The following is an 18,538-nucleotide window of genomic DNA, read 5'->3' as shown; positions in this document are numbered from 1 at the left end:
CATTTTCAATATTTTGATAATAGTTTTCTGAATATGAAAAAAAAAATTGTTTTATATTGAAATTCGAAATTCTTGATTATGGTTTTTACACAAAATTAAATAATTTTAAGCTTCAAATTGGCAATCCATAATTTTAAAGTAAGATTCAGATTTTTGTAAATTTATATTTTAATTCTGATTCACAATGCAGATTAAGAATTAATAATTTAAAAAGTGAATTTGGATTAAACCTGAACCTGAATTTTTTATAATAATTTCATGAATAACGGCTCTATAACTTTGGTCAAAAAATTCTAATCTGAAAATTCGGATATCGTATGGAAATTCGGATACAAATTCAAAGCACAATTTTTTTATTCAGGTTTAGAATTCATATTCAGAATGCAGATTCAAAATACAGAAAAAGGTTCAGCATGTAAATAAATTTTTACAATCTGCATAAATTGTTGAGCAATGCAAAGATCATGAACATAACATATTGCAGATCAAACGAAAAATATCGTTTTTTCTTTTGCCAACAGTGTGCTACACTTCGAAGTTTAACTCGAATTGACTGAATTCAAGTGTTAAACTTTATTGGACAAAATTGAACACAACAATTGCCGTTATTTAAAAATGCTAAGTTTTTAAAACTTAAATCAGGAGTTTCTGAGATACTGAATGCCGAATATCTGGTTTTCTCGTCTTTGCGGTCCTTACTTTATGTGTTAAGATTGCTTGTCAATTCAATTTTCAGATTTCAATTATTTATACAAAATTAGTTGGTAAACACAATTCAGCTAAAAATCGCAAATAAAAGGTAGAATTTAAGTTTTTTTTTATCCTCAAAACCCAACTTTAAAAAAAATCATCTACAGAATTTTCATTATGGAATCGAATCTTTACGAAAAATTTTTACTGTTAAAAAATATCTTCACCTAAAAATTCTACAAAGAATTCTATATTTTTCCAGTGTATTGTTCAACATTATTAACATATTAAGGACACCAAAATTTGTCATTTTAAGTTTCAGGAACCAATGAACAAAATACTGTGTTGTGTTACATTTTGTAGAATGAGGTTTTGCTATTAGATTCATAACATTTGAATTATGTTAACAAACAAGTGGCAAGCGAAAAAACGAGATATCTCGTATTTGGTCCGCAATGTATGTATGTATTGCATTTTCATACTAAAATCTTTTATTTGGTTCATTGAAATTTGATCCGAAAATCTGATGATTTTTAATCGCTAGTTTTATTTTAAAATTTGATTTATTTTCATCAAAAGATAAAATCTTTGAATTTGAAAAATAGTTTGGAAGATTAGGCTTGTTTGATTTGAGTATAGAATAAGTTTTTTTTTTAGAAATGAAAGACTCTGAAAAGCTTATTTAAAGCCGAAATCAACTAAGTTTGATCTACCAGACTCTTCCAGACAAATTCAAAGATTTTAACCATCGATGAAAGTGAATTTAGCTCATCTTTTAGGTTTAGAACCAATTTTCTAAAGTTACAATTAATACGAAAACTTTTAAGTACTTAAAAATGAACAACCATATAGTTACAAACATAATTTTTTTTTGTTTCATAAACTTTGCATGTTATTTGGTCATTTTTATATATTGTATTAGATATTGTTCTCATGAATCGTCCAAAATTCTATACAAATCGCATTTTAAGGTTCATGCCTGAAATGCTGTATACCTCGTATAACTTTTGATCCCATCAATAGAACTTTTCATAAACTTCAGACATACAAACTTTATATTTCAACAATCACTGTAAAATTTAAATTAAAAGCGAAGCGTTGATTCTAAGATATTGCAGTTAAAATGGTAAAAATCCAAAAAGTCCGATTTTCGTAGAATTACTGTATCTTGGGCTACACCAACTTTAGAAAGATCAAACTTTGTGATATAATAGTGTGATAGTTTAACTATCTTACGCAGAAAATTTGATCAAGAAACACCATCCAAGTAAAAAGCTATGGAAGTTAAAATTCGAAGTGACAGTGCGCCTGCTTCCAATTTCTATACAATTATTAACGGTACTGTATGTTACATTTATTAAATATAAGAGTCTTAATTCATTAAAATAGGAAGCGTCTATTATTAATTCTATATATCATCTCATCATGTCACAACTCTTACGTTTATTAATTTTGAACAAAAATCCTTCAAGGATTGTTGAAGTTTTGTCTTATTATTGTTTATTTTGTATGGGAGCTCCCGTTTTTTGGTTCGGAGCGGTTTGAATGTATTATAAAAACTGCTTGTCAAACAGTTGTCATTAGTATAGATTGTTAGATCAACCTTCGATTTTAAGTCGATTATAGTAAACCCCGTCTGAAGGTGGGTTGATATTCCTTTATGACATTTTATATCTCTATTCTATTACTGTTTAGATGTTCAGTTCTAAAATCAGGCTAGACCAAATATCAATTTCTTCTTTTGTCACCCCCCCCCCCTTCAAAATTTTCAAAAAACCCGAAGGGGGAAATAAATAAAATTTGATGTATTATTTGTAAATTTCGAAAAAAAATCAAGTATTCGAAAGATTACAAGACCAAAAAATTAAATTTACGAAGTTAAGAGTTATTTCACCTTTTGTATTCTTGATTTTATTAAATGTTTCGATAAAAAATTACTTGATTTGTAGAATTTGTGCAATGGTACAGAATGCCATTTTGTTGCATACAAGATTTCATGCAATTTATTTCAATTTATTTATTTTTCGCATTATTTTTTATTGCCCCCCCCCCCTCGCGATGTTCCAACTCCGAGTGACAAAAGAAGGATTTAAAATTTGTTCCGGCCTAAGTTATTGCCAAAAATATAATTCTTTCTGGTTGTTTGGTTTCTATTGTTTTGGTCATCCTGAAACGAACGTCACAAAAAGTTTGTGCATAACCCCTTGTACCGTTAACATTGTGAGTGATTCTGAATGTCGCCAATTTGATTGTTTTAGCCGTTAATTTGTTGTACTTTGCGCGGGAAACGTTAAGATTTTTGATGACGATGAAGTAAAAACCCTCTTTAGTTCGAACTTTTATCAAGGAAAATTGTTGCTCTATCTGAAAAAAAAAGGTCTGACACAACACTGGTTTTCAATAAATAAGTTAATATTCAACATTTTCTGCTTTCTTGCAAAATCTTTCAAACAAACCATCATTTCTGTAACAGTCCTTCGAACCAAAAAAAAGGGATCCTGGAAGAACATTTCCTCTAGCAATTTCCGAAGGAACACTCAAGGCCATAAAAATCTCCTCAGGGATGGCTGTTCACCAAACTGACTATCTGCTATCTTTGTAAAGAAATAGGATTTTCACCCATTCTGTTGCCTTCTTTCGACAGTTGAGAGTAATAAAATTTAAGACAAAAAAGAAAAACAAAGACTTCAGAAAAAAATGTTCCAATTTTTTCACATGCGAAGAGTTTGAATTTTTAGGCTGTCCTTGAAAGGCTGTTTTTTTCATATTGAGTCAATTGAAAGTATTTTTTTCAAGTTTTCAGCCCACCCACATTACAGTTATAAAAATACATATAAAAATAAGCTCACAAGAAAATTTTAGCACTACAACAATAATCTTTTGAAATAAAGTTTGCAGAGTTTTACCAGCCAGGACAATTCGGGTAATTTTAAATAAATTATCTATTTTCATTTGGACTTGATTTTGGAATTAGATTTTGAAATTTTAAACCTAAGCCCGGGTAATACCTGTGTTAATTTGGGAAGTATTCAATGAAAATCATGAAGAAATCATTTGAAATAAATAGTTTTTAAAGAACTACATTTGCAGATCTTGATTCGTATTTGGAGCTTCCAAAAATTCGTATATATTTATTTCGCCGGACCGGAACATTTCCAAATTTTATAAGTATTTGGATCATTCAATATAAATGGACAGATGACTGTTTAATATTTTTTTATCAATTGAGTCGATTTATGAACCTTTATCAAATGGTCGGGTGCAGAGTTCCAAACAGGTGACTTCTACTGAATTTTGAAACAACGTTTCCTTGAATATTTTATTTTATTTTTTTATTTATATAGTATTACGTCTCACGACATAACTTGACGAACATAATTCCTTTCCTTGAATATATCGAAATTAAAAGGCTTTTTTTTATAAAAATAGAAATTTTTACCAGGAAAATGGACTTGGTTGTTCGGACTGAGTGGACCGTATGAATTTGAGGAATATTGTTAATCACGTTATGTCGTTAGATAGAAAACCAACTAAATAAAAAAAATAACTAAATAAACGATCACCAAAAATTTGTATCAATAATCATCAATCAATAAGGATGCAAATTTTCATTAGGGTATTGCATAGAATCTATCTTCAGCCTTTCTTACAGTTTTGTCTACTTTGATTGATAACAAATAAACACCGGAAAATTATAACCATTATGCTGCTGCCATTGCTGACTGGGATTGAAAATGTTCGATATATTTTAATAACCGAATAAAAAGTCTACAATTTTTAGAAATTGATAAAAATAACACTACAACTCACTCAGACACCGCTGAATCTTTGAATATTTGATATTAAAGCTTAAATAATTCACTTAAGAACTTTATTCAAGACTGCACAACGATTGGATTTATGGTTTGAGAATAATCTATTATACAATTTGTGTTCAAATTTCTTCAAAATTTCGTCAAAATTGCCGAATTTTGCAAAATGAGAAAAAAAAAGTCGAAAACTTTTATGATTTTTTTCTATTTTAGAAATCAAAATTACGCGCGATCTTCGGGAAAGTTGATCATTGAATTAAAACCATAAATTTACAAATCATTGAAATTTCCCACAATTGGAACGTTAACATCTGGTGAAAAAACGATCATTTTGAGAGAGCGAAAGAGGGAGGGGTTGCTGTAAGGGGGAGAGGGCGCTTGAAAATGAGTCTACAATATAATCTGCATACTGCTCTTTCTTCTTGAATGTTACTGAACAAAATCAGAGGTATTTCTCAAAAAAAAAATGAGAAATAAGAGAAGAATTATGTAAATTTTTGACGAAATTTCTCAATATTTATAGAACAACCGCCGAATCTATAATATTCACTGCGAAATAATGTTGATAACAAGGAAATTGTCTAGTAGTTTAGGAAAGCTTTTTAAAGAATTTTTCGTTGTAAATGTCATTTGTTACACGTTATTGAGAGATAAAAATGTAGAATATAGTTCTTCAAGTTATCTACGTTTTTTCCAGCACAATGCTCAAAACAAAATTTTAATGGTTCTCATTTCGCAACTATACGTATGGCCCAGCATATTTTTTAGATATATGTTGGTAAATTATTGCAATGAAATTCAAACTGATTAACGGTAATAAAATTCTTCAATGAAGTATTTTACTGAATCGTGATTTGGAAATTTCATATTATTCAATTTTGAAACACTATTCTCGTTCAAAATTGAAAATAAGAAAAATATTTTGAATCTATTCATTATCCTTTATTTTTTCAACGATACAGATTTTAGGGAAGGATGCCAAAAAGTAGCAAAATCCCGGAAAAAATGATACAGATTTTGTTTGGATAATTATGGTCCGAAGATACAACAATTTGGAAAAAATAATTAAAATTTTTTTTTTCTGAATATTGAATACATAAAATTATTACTATTGCTAACATCTCCAAAGGAAGATTTGTTAAGTTAAACATTTGATACTGAAAGTTTTGATCTATTTCACAATTTCGTTGAAGGCTGAAAACACATTTTCGTTTGTGCTATTAAAAATATCCAAGTTTGTTTTCTGTTTACAATGTTTCCAAAATTCTTGTATTTTACAAATCGAGGAAACATACTCTCTTCTATAATTTTGTCGCCCAGAAGTCACGGTAAATTACTCACAGTCTTCAGGAATATGTGACCTTTTTTTTAATTTTTTTTTAATATACTTGACACTTTTACTAAAAAGTGCACACATGTTTTCAGTGAATTTCTACCTTGTATTTTCAAAAGTTATACCGGAAACGAGCGTAAAATACAAAAATTTGCATTCAGTGCCCCTAAATAATTAAAAACCAATTTTTAAATTCTTTGCATTTCGAAAAATGTGAAATCCTTTTTGGCTCTTAAAACGGAACGGAAAAATTACAAACACACTATCACTTTTCTTGGTTTATTGTTTTACTGGATTCTTTTGTGTTTAAACGCATTAACTTGAATTTAGAAATATTAAAAAGGTGTTTTAAATTTAAACTCCTAATATTTCATATTCGATTTATGTTTGGTAGTACTTGCAATTATTCACGGTCATCAATATTCAATATTAACGTTTGATGTGATAGATTTAAGAAAGAAATATATTAATTTTGATCTAATTTTTTTTTGATTGATTGATTGTTTGATTAGAGAGACTAAAATTAATTAATTTTTTTTAATTCATAATATAAGTTAATTTTAAGTTTCATAATTCATATTTGAATGATGTAAAATTGAAGGTGAAATATATTCGTGCGAGAAAATCTTTACTGTGTTTCAGAATCTCAATTCTTATTTTCCAATCTGTAAAACTGTAAACAAAAGAAAAAAAAATACAGAATTTTAAATCCTAATTTATATTTGAATTTCAGATACGTATTAGTTTTTTATCTTTAAAGTAAAGTTTTATTTGATTTTTTTGTCTTGACTCTGAATTTATGATTTTCTTCGAATTTGAAAATATTTTGAAATACAAAAAAATCCTTCCGTTGCCCGAATCTTCATCAAAATGGATTTCAAATGGCATCAATACTATGTTGTATATTAATTGAATCGAATTTGTTTTGTGAAATATTGGTGAACAGATGTACAAGCTCGAACAAAAAATCTTCAGAAACTTGTATAAAATTGCAAATGCTCTCTTTCAGAGAAGCCGTTAAAAATTGATGAAAAACAGGGCTATCTATTGCCTGATTTGTAACTATTCAACGGCGCAATAGATGGCACTGTTACTTGAAAGCTCTTTCAAAAGTAAACATTTTTCGAAAGGTATATGGCATATGAACTCATAAATTGATAAACTTAAATACTTGAATACTTCAATGCCATGAGTTTTTTTTTATACAATTAGAATAACTTGAACTGAAAAAAATAAATAGCATTTTTTTCACTAACGAGACTTCCGAAATATCAAACAAATGTCCAATCTCGAATATAAAAATTCCAGACACCTGTGTCAAATTTCAAATGCTCTCATTTAAATATCATTCAAACAACCCGCATAATCAAATATCATACACCTAATCATTGATATTATTCTGTTCTGATTACATGAATAGTGATTATTCAAGTAATCGTCCTAAAATCATCTTAATTTTGGCTTAATTTTCCACTTTTCATGTGTCTTCGCTTAAAATGATAAAAAAATATTGTCGAAAGATACCAGTAATAATCATTAAATAAAAACTCAGGATGCATCTGAGTGTGTCGTGTGTCTTCACTATCAACAATACAAATAAAAAATGGCGCGTGTTTTGATTTTGCTAGCGGAAACGGTGGAGTCTCGTTTTTTTCATCAGCTAAATTGTAAGTTTGCAGCAATTTTCTTTTCCATAAAATGTTTTTAAATTGTTTCAAATGTTTTTTTACAGGGGAATTCGCCGGTCGAGACATTTGCGGCCACAACAGCTCCAAATCAAACTTCCACCGGAAGCGTTCCCTTGCATCGCTACCGGCTGTCCGACGGAAGAAACCAACGAGCAACGCTTGCATTAAAACAAATTAATTGCAGAACTAATCATTTCATCCACGGAAGGTCCGGATCTTCGCAGGATCACAGCTACCGAATTGCTTTCTGCTTCAACGAGAATTTCCTGACGTGAAACAATCTCAACAGTAGGTATTGAAAAACAAATTTGTAAGTTTTTTTTTTATGTTATTTAGTGTTATTTTTTTGTGTTTTTTAGGATATCTTTTGACGTCGCTAGATGGACGGTCCAGTATGAGGATTGCATGCATTTGGCTCTATTGAACAAAGGGATGCCCATTGCATCGGGTTACGTAATCGATTTCAAAACAAAATTCGAACTATTCCATTCTTCCGTGAAAAATACCGCCGTATACGGTCCAATATAACAACAGACGTCACAAAGATCCTTGATTCCAGCAGTGGTAATAGTGATGAAGCTTCAAGTAATCAAATCTACATTTGTAACTCATGATATTTGGTAACTTTACAGCCCGCGGCAACCAGTTGACCGAGCTGGAACCACCTCCCCTGCTCCTGAGCGGTGTCTCGGTCGAGAACAACGACAGCAGCGGCAGCTCGCCGTCGAGAAAGGGAAAGTTAAAATTCCCCATCCACTATCTTCATCATCCGTATAGATATCACGTGGAACGGATGTGAAAAGACGACCCCAGCCGTGTGCACCACAACGTTCCGTTTCAGTTGCTTCCTGAATTGTTCGTCCAGTTGCTTCCTGAATTGTTCGTCCAGTTGCTTGCTGTCTGCTTCCGGAGTTGGCGCAGCAGAGTCCGAACACTTGGCAGTCGGTGCTGCTTCCAAACCCATTTCGTCGGCTACCTTCTCACTGTAATAAGCGCTCAGCATGTTACCGACGATCTTGGCGCTTAAACCCCTGAAACACCCGCTAAAACCATCGACATCTTTGATGAATTGTGCTGGAATTTTCAAGAGCAAATTAGTTCCAAGAATTTCGAAAATTCAAACCAATCAATACTCACCATATTTAAAAACATTGGGTAGAATCATAGTAGGCCTGCCGAAGAGTGTCCTTCCTGGAACGGGAGCAATCGGCTCAAATCCGATCTAAAAATAGATAATGTATTATGCGCACTTCAAAGGAAAGAATGTTAGTGGCAGGCTTGCAATTTCTCTAACGAGAATCACCGATGTGCTCGGTTTTCGATTCTCGGTAGAGATTCTCTGAAACGCACCGCAGAGATTTTTAGCCGAACCTCTGTAGAGAGTCTGTAAATCAACACGACAGAGCTAACACACACTACAGTGAAAAAATGTTTTCACCAAGGAGAGCGACAGCGACGGCAGCTGGCTTGGCTTGTTGCGTTTACCAACACATACGAAGCTGAACCACTCGCCCGAAACATTCATCGTTTGTTGATGTTATTATTATGCACACCGTAGTGTTTGTTTTTGTCTTTGCTATTTGGTGGCTTCAACTAGTCGGTTCTGTGTTTTCACCGGGGTGCTCTACAGTGACAAATCGTCGCACGCCGGAGCTATTGAACTTAGGTGTGTGTGGCTTTCGAAACCGGGGTGCGGATAATGTGTGGAGAGGATCGAAAAATCTCACCCGGGTGATTTGCAACTATCGCACGGGGGTGTTTTTTTCTCCGTTCTCCGTTTTTCTCGGTAGAGAATGGCATCTCTGCTCACATCCACCCTAAACTATGAAACTCGAAAATGCTTCATATTTAATTTTTTATCTATTTATTAACAAAAATTAGTTTATCTGGTATTCACCATTTTTTTTATTGTTGGAATCTCATTAACGCATGTCGAACTCCATAGTCGTAGGCGTGGCTCAGTAGAACGAATTCCACATCGCCAATGGTTGCTACTCCGTGATTGACCGAGGCCACCAATTTTGAACCAGGGTCAAAAGAATGGTTCTTGGGATTAGAAGCTCATTCTCAATGTACAAAACCGATGCTCTCTATTTGAACATCAATAACGGCGCCGGCCACGTCCTAGTAGTCAATGGATAGATTGGAAAAGGTAGAAAGGGATGAAAGATTAATTTTGCGCTTTAGGACCGAGGTTACCTCTGCATCCTAGCAAATAAGTTTTATTGGGAAAATTGGGAAAAGGATATGATCGGGAGACACTTTTGACAGTGTTGTGATCTTTATATATAACCTACTATAAACCTACTACTATCCTGTATTTGTATTATTTGTGTAAAACGCAAGCCATATACTAATTCCCTAGTATTTTACCAAAATTTAAACTTATTTGCAACTTTATTTTTAGACACTAAGAAAAAATTTGTTTCTAACAAATGGTTTAAGTATACGAACTCAATGCTTTTATTTCAATTGCAACATTTTGTATCACTATGACGAAAAATAATACATGGAAAAGAAAAACGACAAAAAATGTGTGTATTCATCACCTCAATAATTTAAAAAAAACATTGAACTATCTAGAACCTCAATAAAAGTTCGGTTCCGTTAAAAAAAAAACAAAAAAAAACAAAAAGCTATGACTGTCATAAATGGAAACTTCAATCTTGATACGCAAATCCAATAAGAAAACAAAACAAAATGTATATAAGTTTCGTATATAAGTAACTAAATAAATTAAAGTTACGGTTTCGAGTAAAAAAAATGAGATCGTCATTACACAACCATGCAGATTTGTAAAAAATTGAATGTGAAGGGACACTTGATTCTAAAATATTTCAATTGTGATTACAGATTAACATTATTTATCAAACTTTCATGTTCAAAGAACGAGATAACCAAATGTTTATCTTGTTTCCTTGAACTTAATCATCAAAATTATACGTTAGCCTGAATGTAATCATTGCAATTTTTTAAACCAATATGTTGGTTAAGAGATAATAAAAGAAATTAATTGGCTCGCGTTTGACATTTCAGATAAGAGTGCCATTTAGTCGCTTATGTCTCTGACGAAAAATGAAATTTTAATACTTAGCTTTTGAATCCGATGATCCTTGTAAAATTAGCTTGAAGGCTTCTTTCTACTCCTCTAAGAACAAATTTGCATCAGGCATGCAAGGATCAACGAAAGAACGTTCTTACATGGTGTGCAGATTTGACCACCCGCTTGTTTGGCCCGCTGGAAATTGCTGACCGCTTGTTCGTTTGGCCGACGGGCACTCTTGTGGCTCACGACCGTTGGCCTCTCCTGTAGGATCCATCCACAAACATCGGTTGCTCCAAATCGGCATAATAACGATAAAAACTCTTGAAATTATAAACTTTTTCTCTGTTTTCAAACTAACTCCTTTGCTACAATTGCATTGATAAACTGAATAAAAACTCTCCAATTGTTATTCAACTTTTATCGTCACTGGAATATGATTTTCTTGGCATTAGGTATAAGAAAGCAAATTTTTTTTTTTTTAATGTCTTTATTATAGAGATTTTCAGCTTTCAGCTGGTTCATCTCTTAGGAGAAAGCAAATTATATTTTCCAATTCGTCAATTTATTAGAGGGCTTTGAACCAAAAAAAATGAAAAATTACCATTTTTCACATGAAGCACTTGTGTTTTCAACCGTTTACTGTCTGTCTTGAATTAAAGTTTCGATTTATACCGAATATTAATCTACAGTAGAAAATTGACACGGAAAATTAAAAAAACAATTTCTCGACACCAAATGTAGAAAATGATAGGACTGTTTTCGTGGATATGAAATGCATTGGAGTAGATGAGAAATTCAAAAATGCAATACCTACCCATTTTCTTTTAGAAATCATCATTGTGTTAAAATAAATAATAACTTATTTATTTAAAGGATTTTTTGATAAACATGCCAAAACTATCTATAACTAGATATTTTAACTCAATCCTTTTTGTTGTTTAAAGTGGCAGAAAGTTTATATTTAATGATTGATATTTTGTAAGCGCATATTCATAAATTTTAAAAATAAGTCAATTTTTTAGATTTATTTCATGGGATGAATTCACTACTTATTACTTTGATATTTTTTACTTCTTCTCGACTTCGATCTCAGGAACAAGAGACCCCTCGAGCTGGGTCTGAGCGTCTGCCTGCTACTGGGTAACTGAGAGGACTTCGCGGATTTTCGAAGGTTCACCTTGGTAAATTGGGCTATTGACACATTCCACGCGCTTGTACCGCTCAAAAGTGATTTTTATCTGTTCGCGTATCAAAAAATCTCAAAATTGTCTATAATTTTGATAATTCAAATCACACAAAACCAACGGAAAAAAGAGAAAAAAGTTTTTTTTACACATGTTTTAGATGATTATTAAAATCAGTTTTTTTGTTGGAAAAAGTGGCGTTTTTGACAACTTTTAAAAAATCATTAATTTTAATATTAGATGATTTTTTTTTTGGAAATATTTTAAGAATGTTCAGAAGCCAAAAAAACAGCTTCATTTTGTAGAAAAAAGAATTTGTTTATATCCAATGTAGTTGGTCTGAAAAGCGCACAAAAACAGTCGCATTTGAGTGAATTCACGTCACAAAAAAGGGAAGTTTTTAATTTTACGAGAAAACTGTGACATTTTTTTAAATTAAAAAATTAGATTTTCTTTAAAAATGATAAGACGATTCTAAAACTCTAAAATTCATAGAAATCGGTTGGAATCTAGCTGAGTTACAACAGCGCGGATGAGTGAATTTACGTCACAAAATTTGTTTTTTTTTTTTAATTTTATATGAAAAATGTGCTTTGAAAGCTGTTTTGACCCTCCAGATGGTCGGATTTTTACAAATCGAGCATAATTTAGTCGATTTTTTCAAAAAGTTTATTATTTTGAAATAAAAATACAAAAAGATTGAAAAAAAAAATAAAAAATTTTTTTGAGTGAATCTTTAAATGAAGACAGTAGTAATTTTAACTTATTTATGATCCCTCAATATGTTGCTATTCAAGTGCCAATCAAAATAAGGAAAAAGTTAGGTTCAGATACTGAAAATTTATGATTGTAAAAGTCGGAACAACAGAATATCGTTTTTGAAAGTGTACATAAAATTTGAAGGCTCCAAAGAATGGTTCAGTATAACCACAGGTATAACTTTATATTCGTGACGTAAATTTGGTCAACTACTCTGTTCTGTTTAAACTGAGTGAACTCACGTCACAACTTCAAATAAGCATAACTTCGTTCGTTGTTGTTCAATCGAGATGCTCTGTACATCAAATTGTGGGTAATTGTTTTTTTTACAACTCATTCGAAGACACCGATATTCTATTTCAACAGAGAGAACAGGAAATCAAAGATGTATGTACTAAAGTCCGAAATGGTTAATTCTAGCGTGAATTCACGTCACAAAAGTAATCATTCACAACAAAAACAATTTAAATTTTAAAATGACTAAATTATTTTCATTTTGAAGGAAATTCAATTTGCGACGTTTGCTACAATTTTTTTCATTTTCATGTAAATTGGTTGACTTCTAGAATAATAACAGTGCAGAAAAGCGGTTTCACTTAACGGTGGAATATGTCTATAGTATTTTTTCCGAAGCATGTTTTATCGTATTTTTTTCCTTACACGTTGAATAATGGAAAACTGAAGTGTTGTAGCTGAATATTTAATGTTCAAAAACATATTTAAGTTTCAATTTTTAGTTAGTCAGTGAGGGTTAAACGCTCAATAAACGCACAAAATGATATCAGACATATTGCCGGGACTTGCTGGAACATAAACAAAAAACATTAATTTGTGAAAATGTTACGTTAAAAAAAAGGAAAGAATTTCTAAAGCCCTGTATACTGTAATTATAATCATCGATTTTTATGTATTACTAGCTGACCCGGTGTGCTTTGCTACACCTTTCAAAAATAAATTTTAATTGTTCGGTGGCATTATTCAAAGCAACGGCAATAAAATGAAAGCTGCACTTGAATTTCGAATTTTTCAAACAAAGATGACTCAAACTAATTTTCTGGAACATGATATCTCAATTTATTGTTAAGGTCTGAAAATTTCAATTCTCCACCATCTCTCCCTTTCCATGAAGGGAGGGGTTCACGAACTAAACCATAAAAATATTTTAAGAATCTGAAAATCATCACATGCCACATTTGGTTCCATTTATTCGATAAGAGTTTCCGACTTATGTCAAATAAAACATGAATAAATTCGGCCTTTTGCTTCCCGACTCCGACCTGAAAACAGAGGGTTTTTAATTATTCGTACGCAAACAACTTTTAAAATAAATGATGATCCCTTTCGCTTGATATGTATTCGATTTATGTCAAAAAAAAACTGGTAACGGAGCCCCCCTCCCTGCCCTTTTCATCTGCTGGAACGAGGTCGAGGTTTCTGGAAGCCCTCCTCCTTCCTTCTTTTATCTTCAATCTTAACCTCCTAATGCAAGAACGGAATAGTTTCTAATAATCACAGATTTGTATGGAAGGCCCTTTCCCGTATAAACTTTACCGCTGAAAGTTAGGAGGAACCTCAATTGATCATAGAAACAATTTTGGCATTAGAATACCCTCACATGCCAAATTAGGTTCCATTTGCACAATCGGCTCTTCAATTGTGCTGAAAATTGTAAGACCCCCCTCCTTCCCCTAATCCACCTAATTGAAGAAGTGAGGGTACCAAATATTCATAGAAGCATTTCTCGTACCCAAATACCGTCCCATGCCAAATTTGGTTCCATTTGATAGAATAGCTCTCGAGTTATGCAATGAAAGTAGTATGGATGCCAAACTCCTCCTTTCCTTCCTCCACGCTGGAAGAATAAATGTGTCTCAATCAACAATAGACACATTTTTCGTATTCAAATACCCTTAGATGCAAATTTTGATTAAATTTTACTGATTAGTTCTCGAGTTATGTAAAAACTTGTTAGAGAGCCCCCTTCCCCCTTCCTATCTCTCCATTGGAAAAAAACAAAGAGGTTCCAAACCAGCATAGAAACATTCCTTGTACCGAAATAAACTACCATGCCAAATTTGGTTCCATTTGCATGATCAGTTTTCGAGTTATTAAGACTTGTTACTTTTGTTTGAGAACTCCTTCTCCCCTTCGAGTGAGAGGGGGCCCTAAAACTAATGTAAGAACCTTCCCCGGACTCAGAAGCCTTCACCTAGCAAGTTTCACGTAAATCGGTTCAGTAGTGTTCGAGTCTGTAAAGAGAAGACAGGCAGGGAAACAGACAGACAGACTTATAATCAAATCAGACGTCAAAAAAAATGAACGGTACATAGTGCTTAATTTATTCAAGAATCAAATAGACATTCACATAAAAGTATCCAGTAAAATTTTTGAAATTTCGAGTTTTGGCCAGGTTGCTAGGCGAAATAATCCTGCGTGCGGCGGTTAAACTTTTTCGTAGAACAAAAGTTGTTTGTAATTGTAAGCTTCTGTCATTTGAAGAATTGAAAATCTAATGGGCATAGTAGGCATTGCTTGGTCGTGACATTAGATAGTAATCGATGCTACGGCCGCTTAGCAACAACTATTCCAAATGATTATCCAGTTGAAGTTTCAACCTCGGATGTGGATATTTCTCAAAATCACAGCAACCCTCGACATTCACCACCATTAACCAGTAAGTTTACATTCCCTAACAATAAGTACAGCTAGAAATACTTTATCTTATTATACACACACACTGTCAGCACCTCAAAATTTGCCTCCCAACTCGACCTTTTTTAGGATTTTTGGGGTTGTACCAACGCAGTCTCACCACCAATCGTAGTAGTCATCATCGTCATGGTGACCTCCTCCGCTGCCGTGGCTGTGAACCGTGACAATGATTTTCCCTTGTGGTTTTGGCGGTGGCGGCGGGGGCGGGGGCGGAGGCGGAGGCGGTGGTGGAGGAGGAGGAGGAGGAGGAGGAGGAGGAGGAGGAGGAGGAGGAGGAGGAGGTGGTGGTGGTGGAGGTGGTTTCTTGGTCGTAGTCGATGTTTTCTTTGTAGTTGTTGTAGGTTTCTTCGTAGTCGTTGTAGGTTTCTTTGTTGTTGTTGTAGGTTTCTTCGTAGTGGTTGTAGGTTTCTTCGTTGTTGTTGTAGTAGGTTTCTTCGTTGCTGTTGTTGTTGAAGGTTCTTTCGTTGTTGTAGTAGTAGTAGGTTGCTTCGTTATTATTGTTGTAGGTACCTCCGTTGTTGAAGTAGGTTTCTTCGTTGTTGTTGTAGGTTTCTTCGTTGTTGTTGTAGGTTTCTGCGTTGTTGTTGTTGTTGTAGTAGGTCTCTTCGTTGTTGTTGTAAGTTTTTCCGTTGTTGTTGTAGGTTCATTTGTAGTGGTTGTTGTTGTAGGTTTCCTAGTTGGTTCCGTAGTTGTTGGTTTCTCCGTAGTTGTTGTTGTCTTCATTGTTGTTGTTGTTGTAACTATTGGTTTCACGGTAGCTGTCTTTGTAGTTTGCTTAATTGTTGTTGGTGTTGTTGTCATCAATGCTGTTGTTGTTGGCGGTGCAGATGTTGTAGATGACATAGGTGCCGTTGAAGCTTCCAGAGGACTTAAAAAGGGCGTCGTTAAGCTGGATGGTATTGACAACTCAGGAGCCGGTGAAGTTGCTAAAAGTTCTGTATCGTAATCAAGAGGTTCTATAGATAATGGGGTAGTGATTACGGAAGTTGAAGCTTTCATAGTCGTTGTTTCCATTGTTGTTGTGGACATAGTAATACTCGTACTGTTCACTAATTCTTCAATCTTGTTTAGTAAGTTCGGGACTGTACTTGTACTGTATGTCATTGCTTCTGTAGTTGGTTTTTGTTCCGGATAAGCAGTTGCAGAAGTTTTTTGTTCTGTAAATGCAACAGTCGAGGTAACCAAACCTGGCTGCAACGGAGTTTCACTACTTTCTAACTCTGCTGAAGTATCGATGGTGAAATCATCAGTACTTTCCACAACATCTGCTGGGGTCGATTGGGTCTCAAATATATCCGTAACACTGGGTATCTCCCCACTACCAGACGTTTCGGTAGATTCACCACCCTCTTCAACAGATGTCGTCACCATCCCACCAGAGCCTTCAGTCGGTAAAATTGAGCCACTTGATTCCGTTGGCCAAAGTTGAATCACGCCCTGTACTTCATCGATTTTGAAAGGAATTGTTACGGCTTCCTCTCCATCACCTGGCCCTGGTGTACTGCTATCCAATCCCAGAAATTTCAGCACCGAAAACGTCGTAGTCTCCGGAATCATTCCTTCCTCTGCTTTTAGTTCAACCGGTAAAGTGGCTTTGTATTGAGAATAGTAGAACACTCCACTGATTATCAATATCCCAAAAATCAGCAATACGAGCATATAAACGATCACATTCTTCCCAGATTCCTTCTGTTGCACCTCCAAATGGATATCGATGTGCTGTTCTTGCTTCACATTCGGAAAGGTTGTATCCACCTTTCCTATTTCGTTCTGTTGCATTGTCTCACCCCTTATATTAAACCTCTTTTTCCCTTGTTTCTTCTTCCCGGTACCAGTCGACGTCCGATCTTCACCTTCTCCATCGTCTCCTTTATCGATGCCATCGGCGGCACCGATCATCCCGAAATTTTTTGCACAACTGCTAACTTAAAAAAAATCTGTCTTCTTTTGGAACTAACCGATCCGAATATGCTTCGCGAATGGCGTCTACCGATAAAGGAGAATTACGTGAGCGCTGCTTCAGCTGATAACACGAGCTAGGCTCGATCGGACAGCGTTCACGGACAGTGCCCCCTAGGCGGTGCGATGATAGGCGCGCAGATGGCGAACCAGGACGACCGTTGAAACTTTGTATTCTCCAATGTCGCTGCTCGTTGAGATGCACTTTGGCAGCGATCGATGGAGGAACCCGCTAGCTGAGACAAATTTTCGTACGGTAATGACTAATTAATGAGTATTTTTTATTCTAAATAACCTCACAAGAAGAGAGAATAAAAATGGAAATGTGATTATTCAGAGGGAAAAAAGTGTTTGAAGAGAGAGAATCAAATTTTGCAATATGGGTAAAAATTAAAAGGTAAAGGAAAACATAACTAATTGAGAGAAAAGACTAAAAATAGAGCTTGAACGCTTTGAATTCAAGATAGAAAAGAAGAATGAAATTAAAAGATTGTGATGAGAAATAAACAAATTGAAAACTATTTTTACGTTCACCTTGCTTTAAGCTGTGAGGTGCTACTGTCCACTAAACAGTTCTCTGGTCAAATTCATTCTGAATGTTTAGATTTTGTGTCGACTACCGAAATTGAAAAAGCCGGTCACACACAAACGATTAGCAAAGGTGTTAGGGAGTGGCTACAAGAGCTCGTTTTAATTAAACGTTATATTTATGTATATATGTATATTTAAAAAAAATGTCAAATAACCTAACTTTGAAACTCAGAAATGATATCTTGAATTCGATTCGAAAATAACCTATTGAATAAATTTCAAAATATTCCCAATTAAGTCTCCACTCTAAGTATGTCTGTTCCCCATAACTCGGAAACTTCTAAGGTGAAAGCTTTCAAAACTGGGTAAGGTTTCTATAACGGTTTTAGAGATTTAAACTTCTTTTTCCCAACGGAAGAGGGGGGGTTAACGAGAAGTGCACTCAGATTAGATTCTTTCCAACTTATTGAACAGGTCGTAAAACGATTACGTTCGAGATTAACACGTTCGTCGCCCAAAAAAAATCTCAGAGCATGAAAGTAAAGCGAGAGAGCTTCAGATTTACAACGCGTGGCAGAACTGAGCGGCAACCTTGCTTAAGAGAGCCGTCACCCATATATGGGTGACGTGGCGACGAACGTGTTGAGTCAATTTAAGGAGTGTACTCGAAAAAAATGCAACACTTTGATTTGACAACTTTTAGATGCATGAATGTAAATTGATAATATTTTCAGTGAGAGTATTTTCTTAAATAATTTTTCATGAAGATTAGTTTCGTACTTCGTACGTATATTAATTTTTCCAAAAATAAAGAACTCTCCTTA

At 33.9% G+C, this 18,538-nt stretch overlaps 2 protein-coding genes across 4 annotated transcripts; both read right to left on the bottom strand.

Annotated features, from left to right (window-relative positions):
- Positions 1-7,911: 7,911 nt before the first annotated feature.
- On the bottom strand, positions 7,912-9,313 carry LOC129749211 (mitochondrial carrier homolog 2-like). Its single transcript, XM_055744148.1, has 2 exons — positions 8,661-9,313; positions 7,912-8,597 (listed from the first exon to the last, which is right to left on the bottom strand). The coding sequence occupies exons 1-2, from the start codon at positions 8,686-8,688 to the stop codon at positions 8,263-8,265; spliced, it is 363 nt and encodes a 120-aa protein (XP_055600123.1). The 5' UTR covers positions 8,689-9,313; the 3' UTR covers positions 7,912-8,262.
- Positions 9,314-14,898: 5,585 nt separating this feature from the next.
- LOC129747617 (mucin-2-like) lies at positions 14,899-17,770 on the bottom strand. 3 transcript variants are annotated; one of them, XM_055741906.1, is made up of 2 exons: positions 17,718-17,770; positions 14,899-17,469 (listed from the first exon to the last, which is right to left on the bottom strand). In XM_055741906.1, exon 2 carries the CDS (start codon positions 17,121-17,123, stop codon positions 15,321-15,323), a length of 1,803 nt encoding a protein of 600 aa, XP_055597881.1. In that variant the 5' UTR covers positions 17,124-17,469; positions 17,718-17,770; the 3' UTR covers positions 14,899-15,320. The 3 variants fall into 3 exon arrangements, with proteins under 3 accessions (XP_055597881.1, XP_055597882.1, XP_055597883.1); XM_055741907.1 differs by having other exon boundaries at positions 14,899-17,419; positions 17,718-17,759; XM_055741908.1 differs by having other exon boundaries at positions 14,899-17,415; positions 17,718-17,759.
- Between the last annotated feature and the right edge of the window lie 768 nt (positions 17,771-18,538).

The sequence above is a fragment of the Uranotaenia lowii genome, chromosome 2 (assembly GCF_029784155.1).
Source record: "Uranotaenia lowii strain MFRU-FL chromosome 2, ASM2978415v1, whole genome shotgun sequence".
Classification (NCBI taxonomy): domain Eukaryota; kingdom Metazoa; phylum Arthropoda; class Insecta; order Diptera; family Culicidae; genus Uranotaenia; species Uranotaenia lowii.
The sequence above is the reverse complement of the archived record's forward strand: the minus strand, read 5'-3'. Positions and strand labels throughout refer to the sequence as shown.

What these genes read in the sequence shown, in the direction of transcription:
- LOC129749211 (XM_055744148.1), bottom strand. Translation starts at nt 8,688, where the DNA reads ATGATTCTACCCAATGTTTTTAAATATG. An exon ending in ACCCAATGTTTTTAAATATG is followed by an intron (nt 8,598 to 8,660) that starts GTGAGTATTGAT and finishes TGAAAATTCCAG; the next exon opens with CACAATTCATCAAAGATGTC.
- LOC129747617 (XM_055741906.1), bottom strand. Translation starts at nt 17,123, where the DNA reads ATGATCGGTGCCGCCGATGGCATCGATAAAGGAGACGATGGAGAAGGT.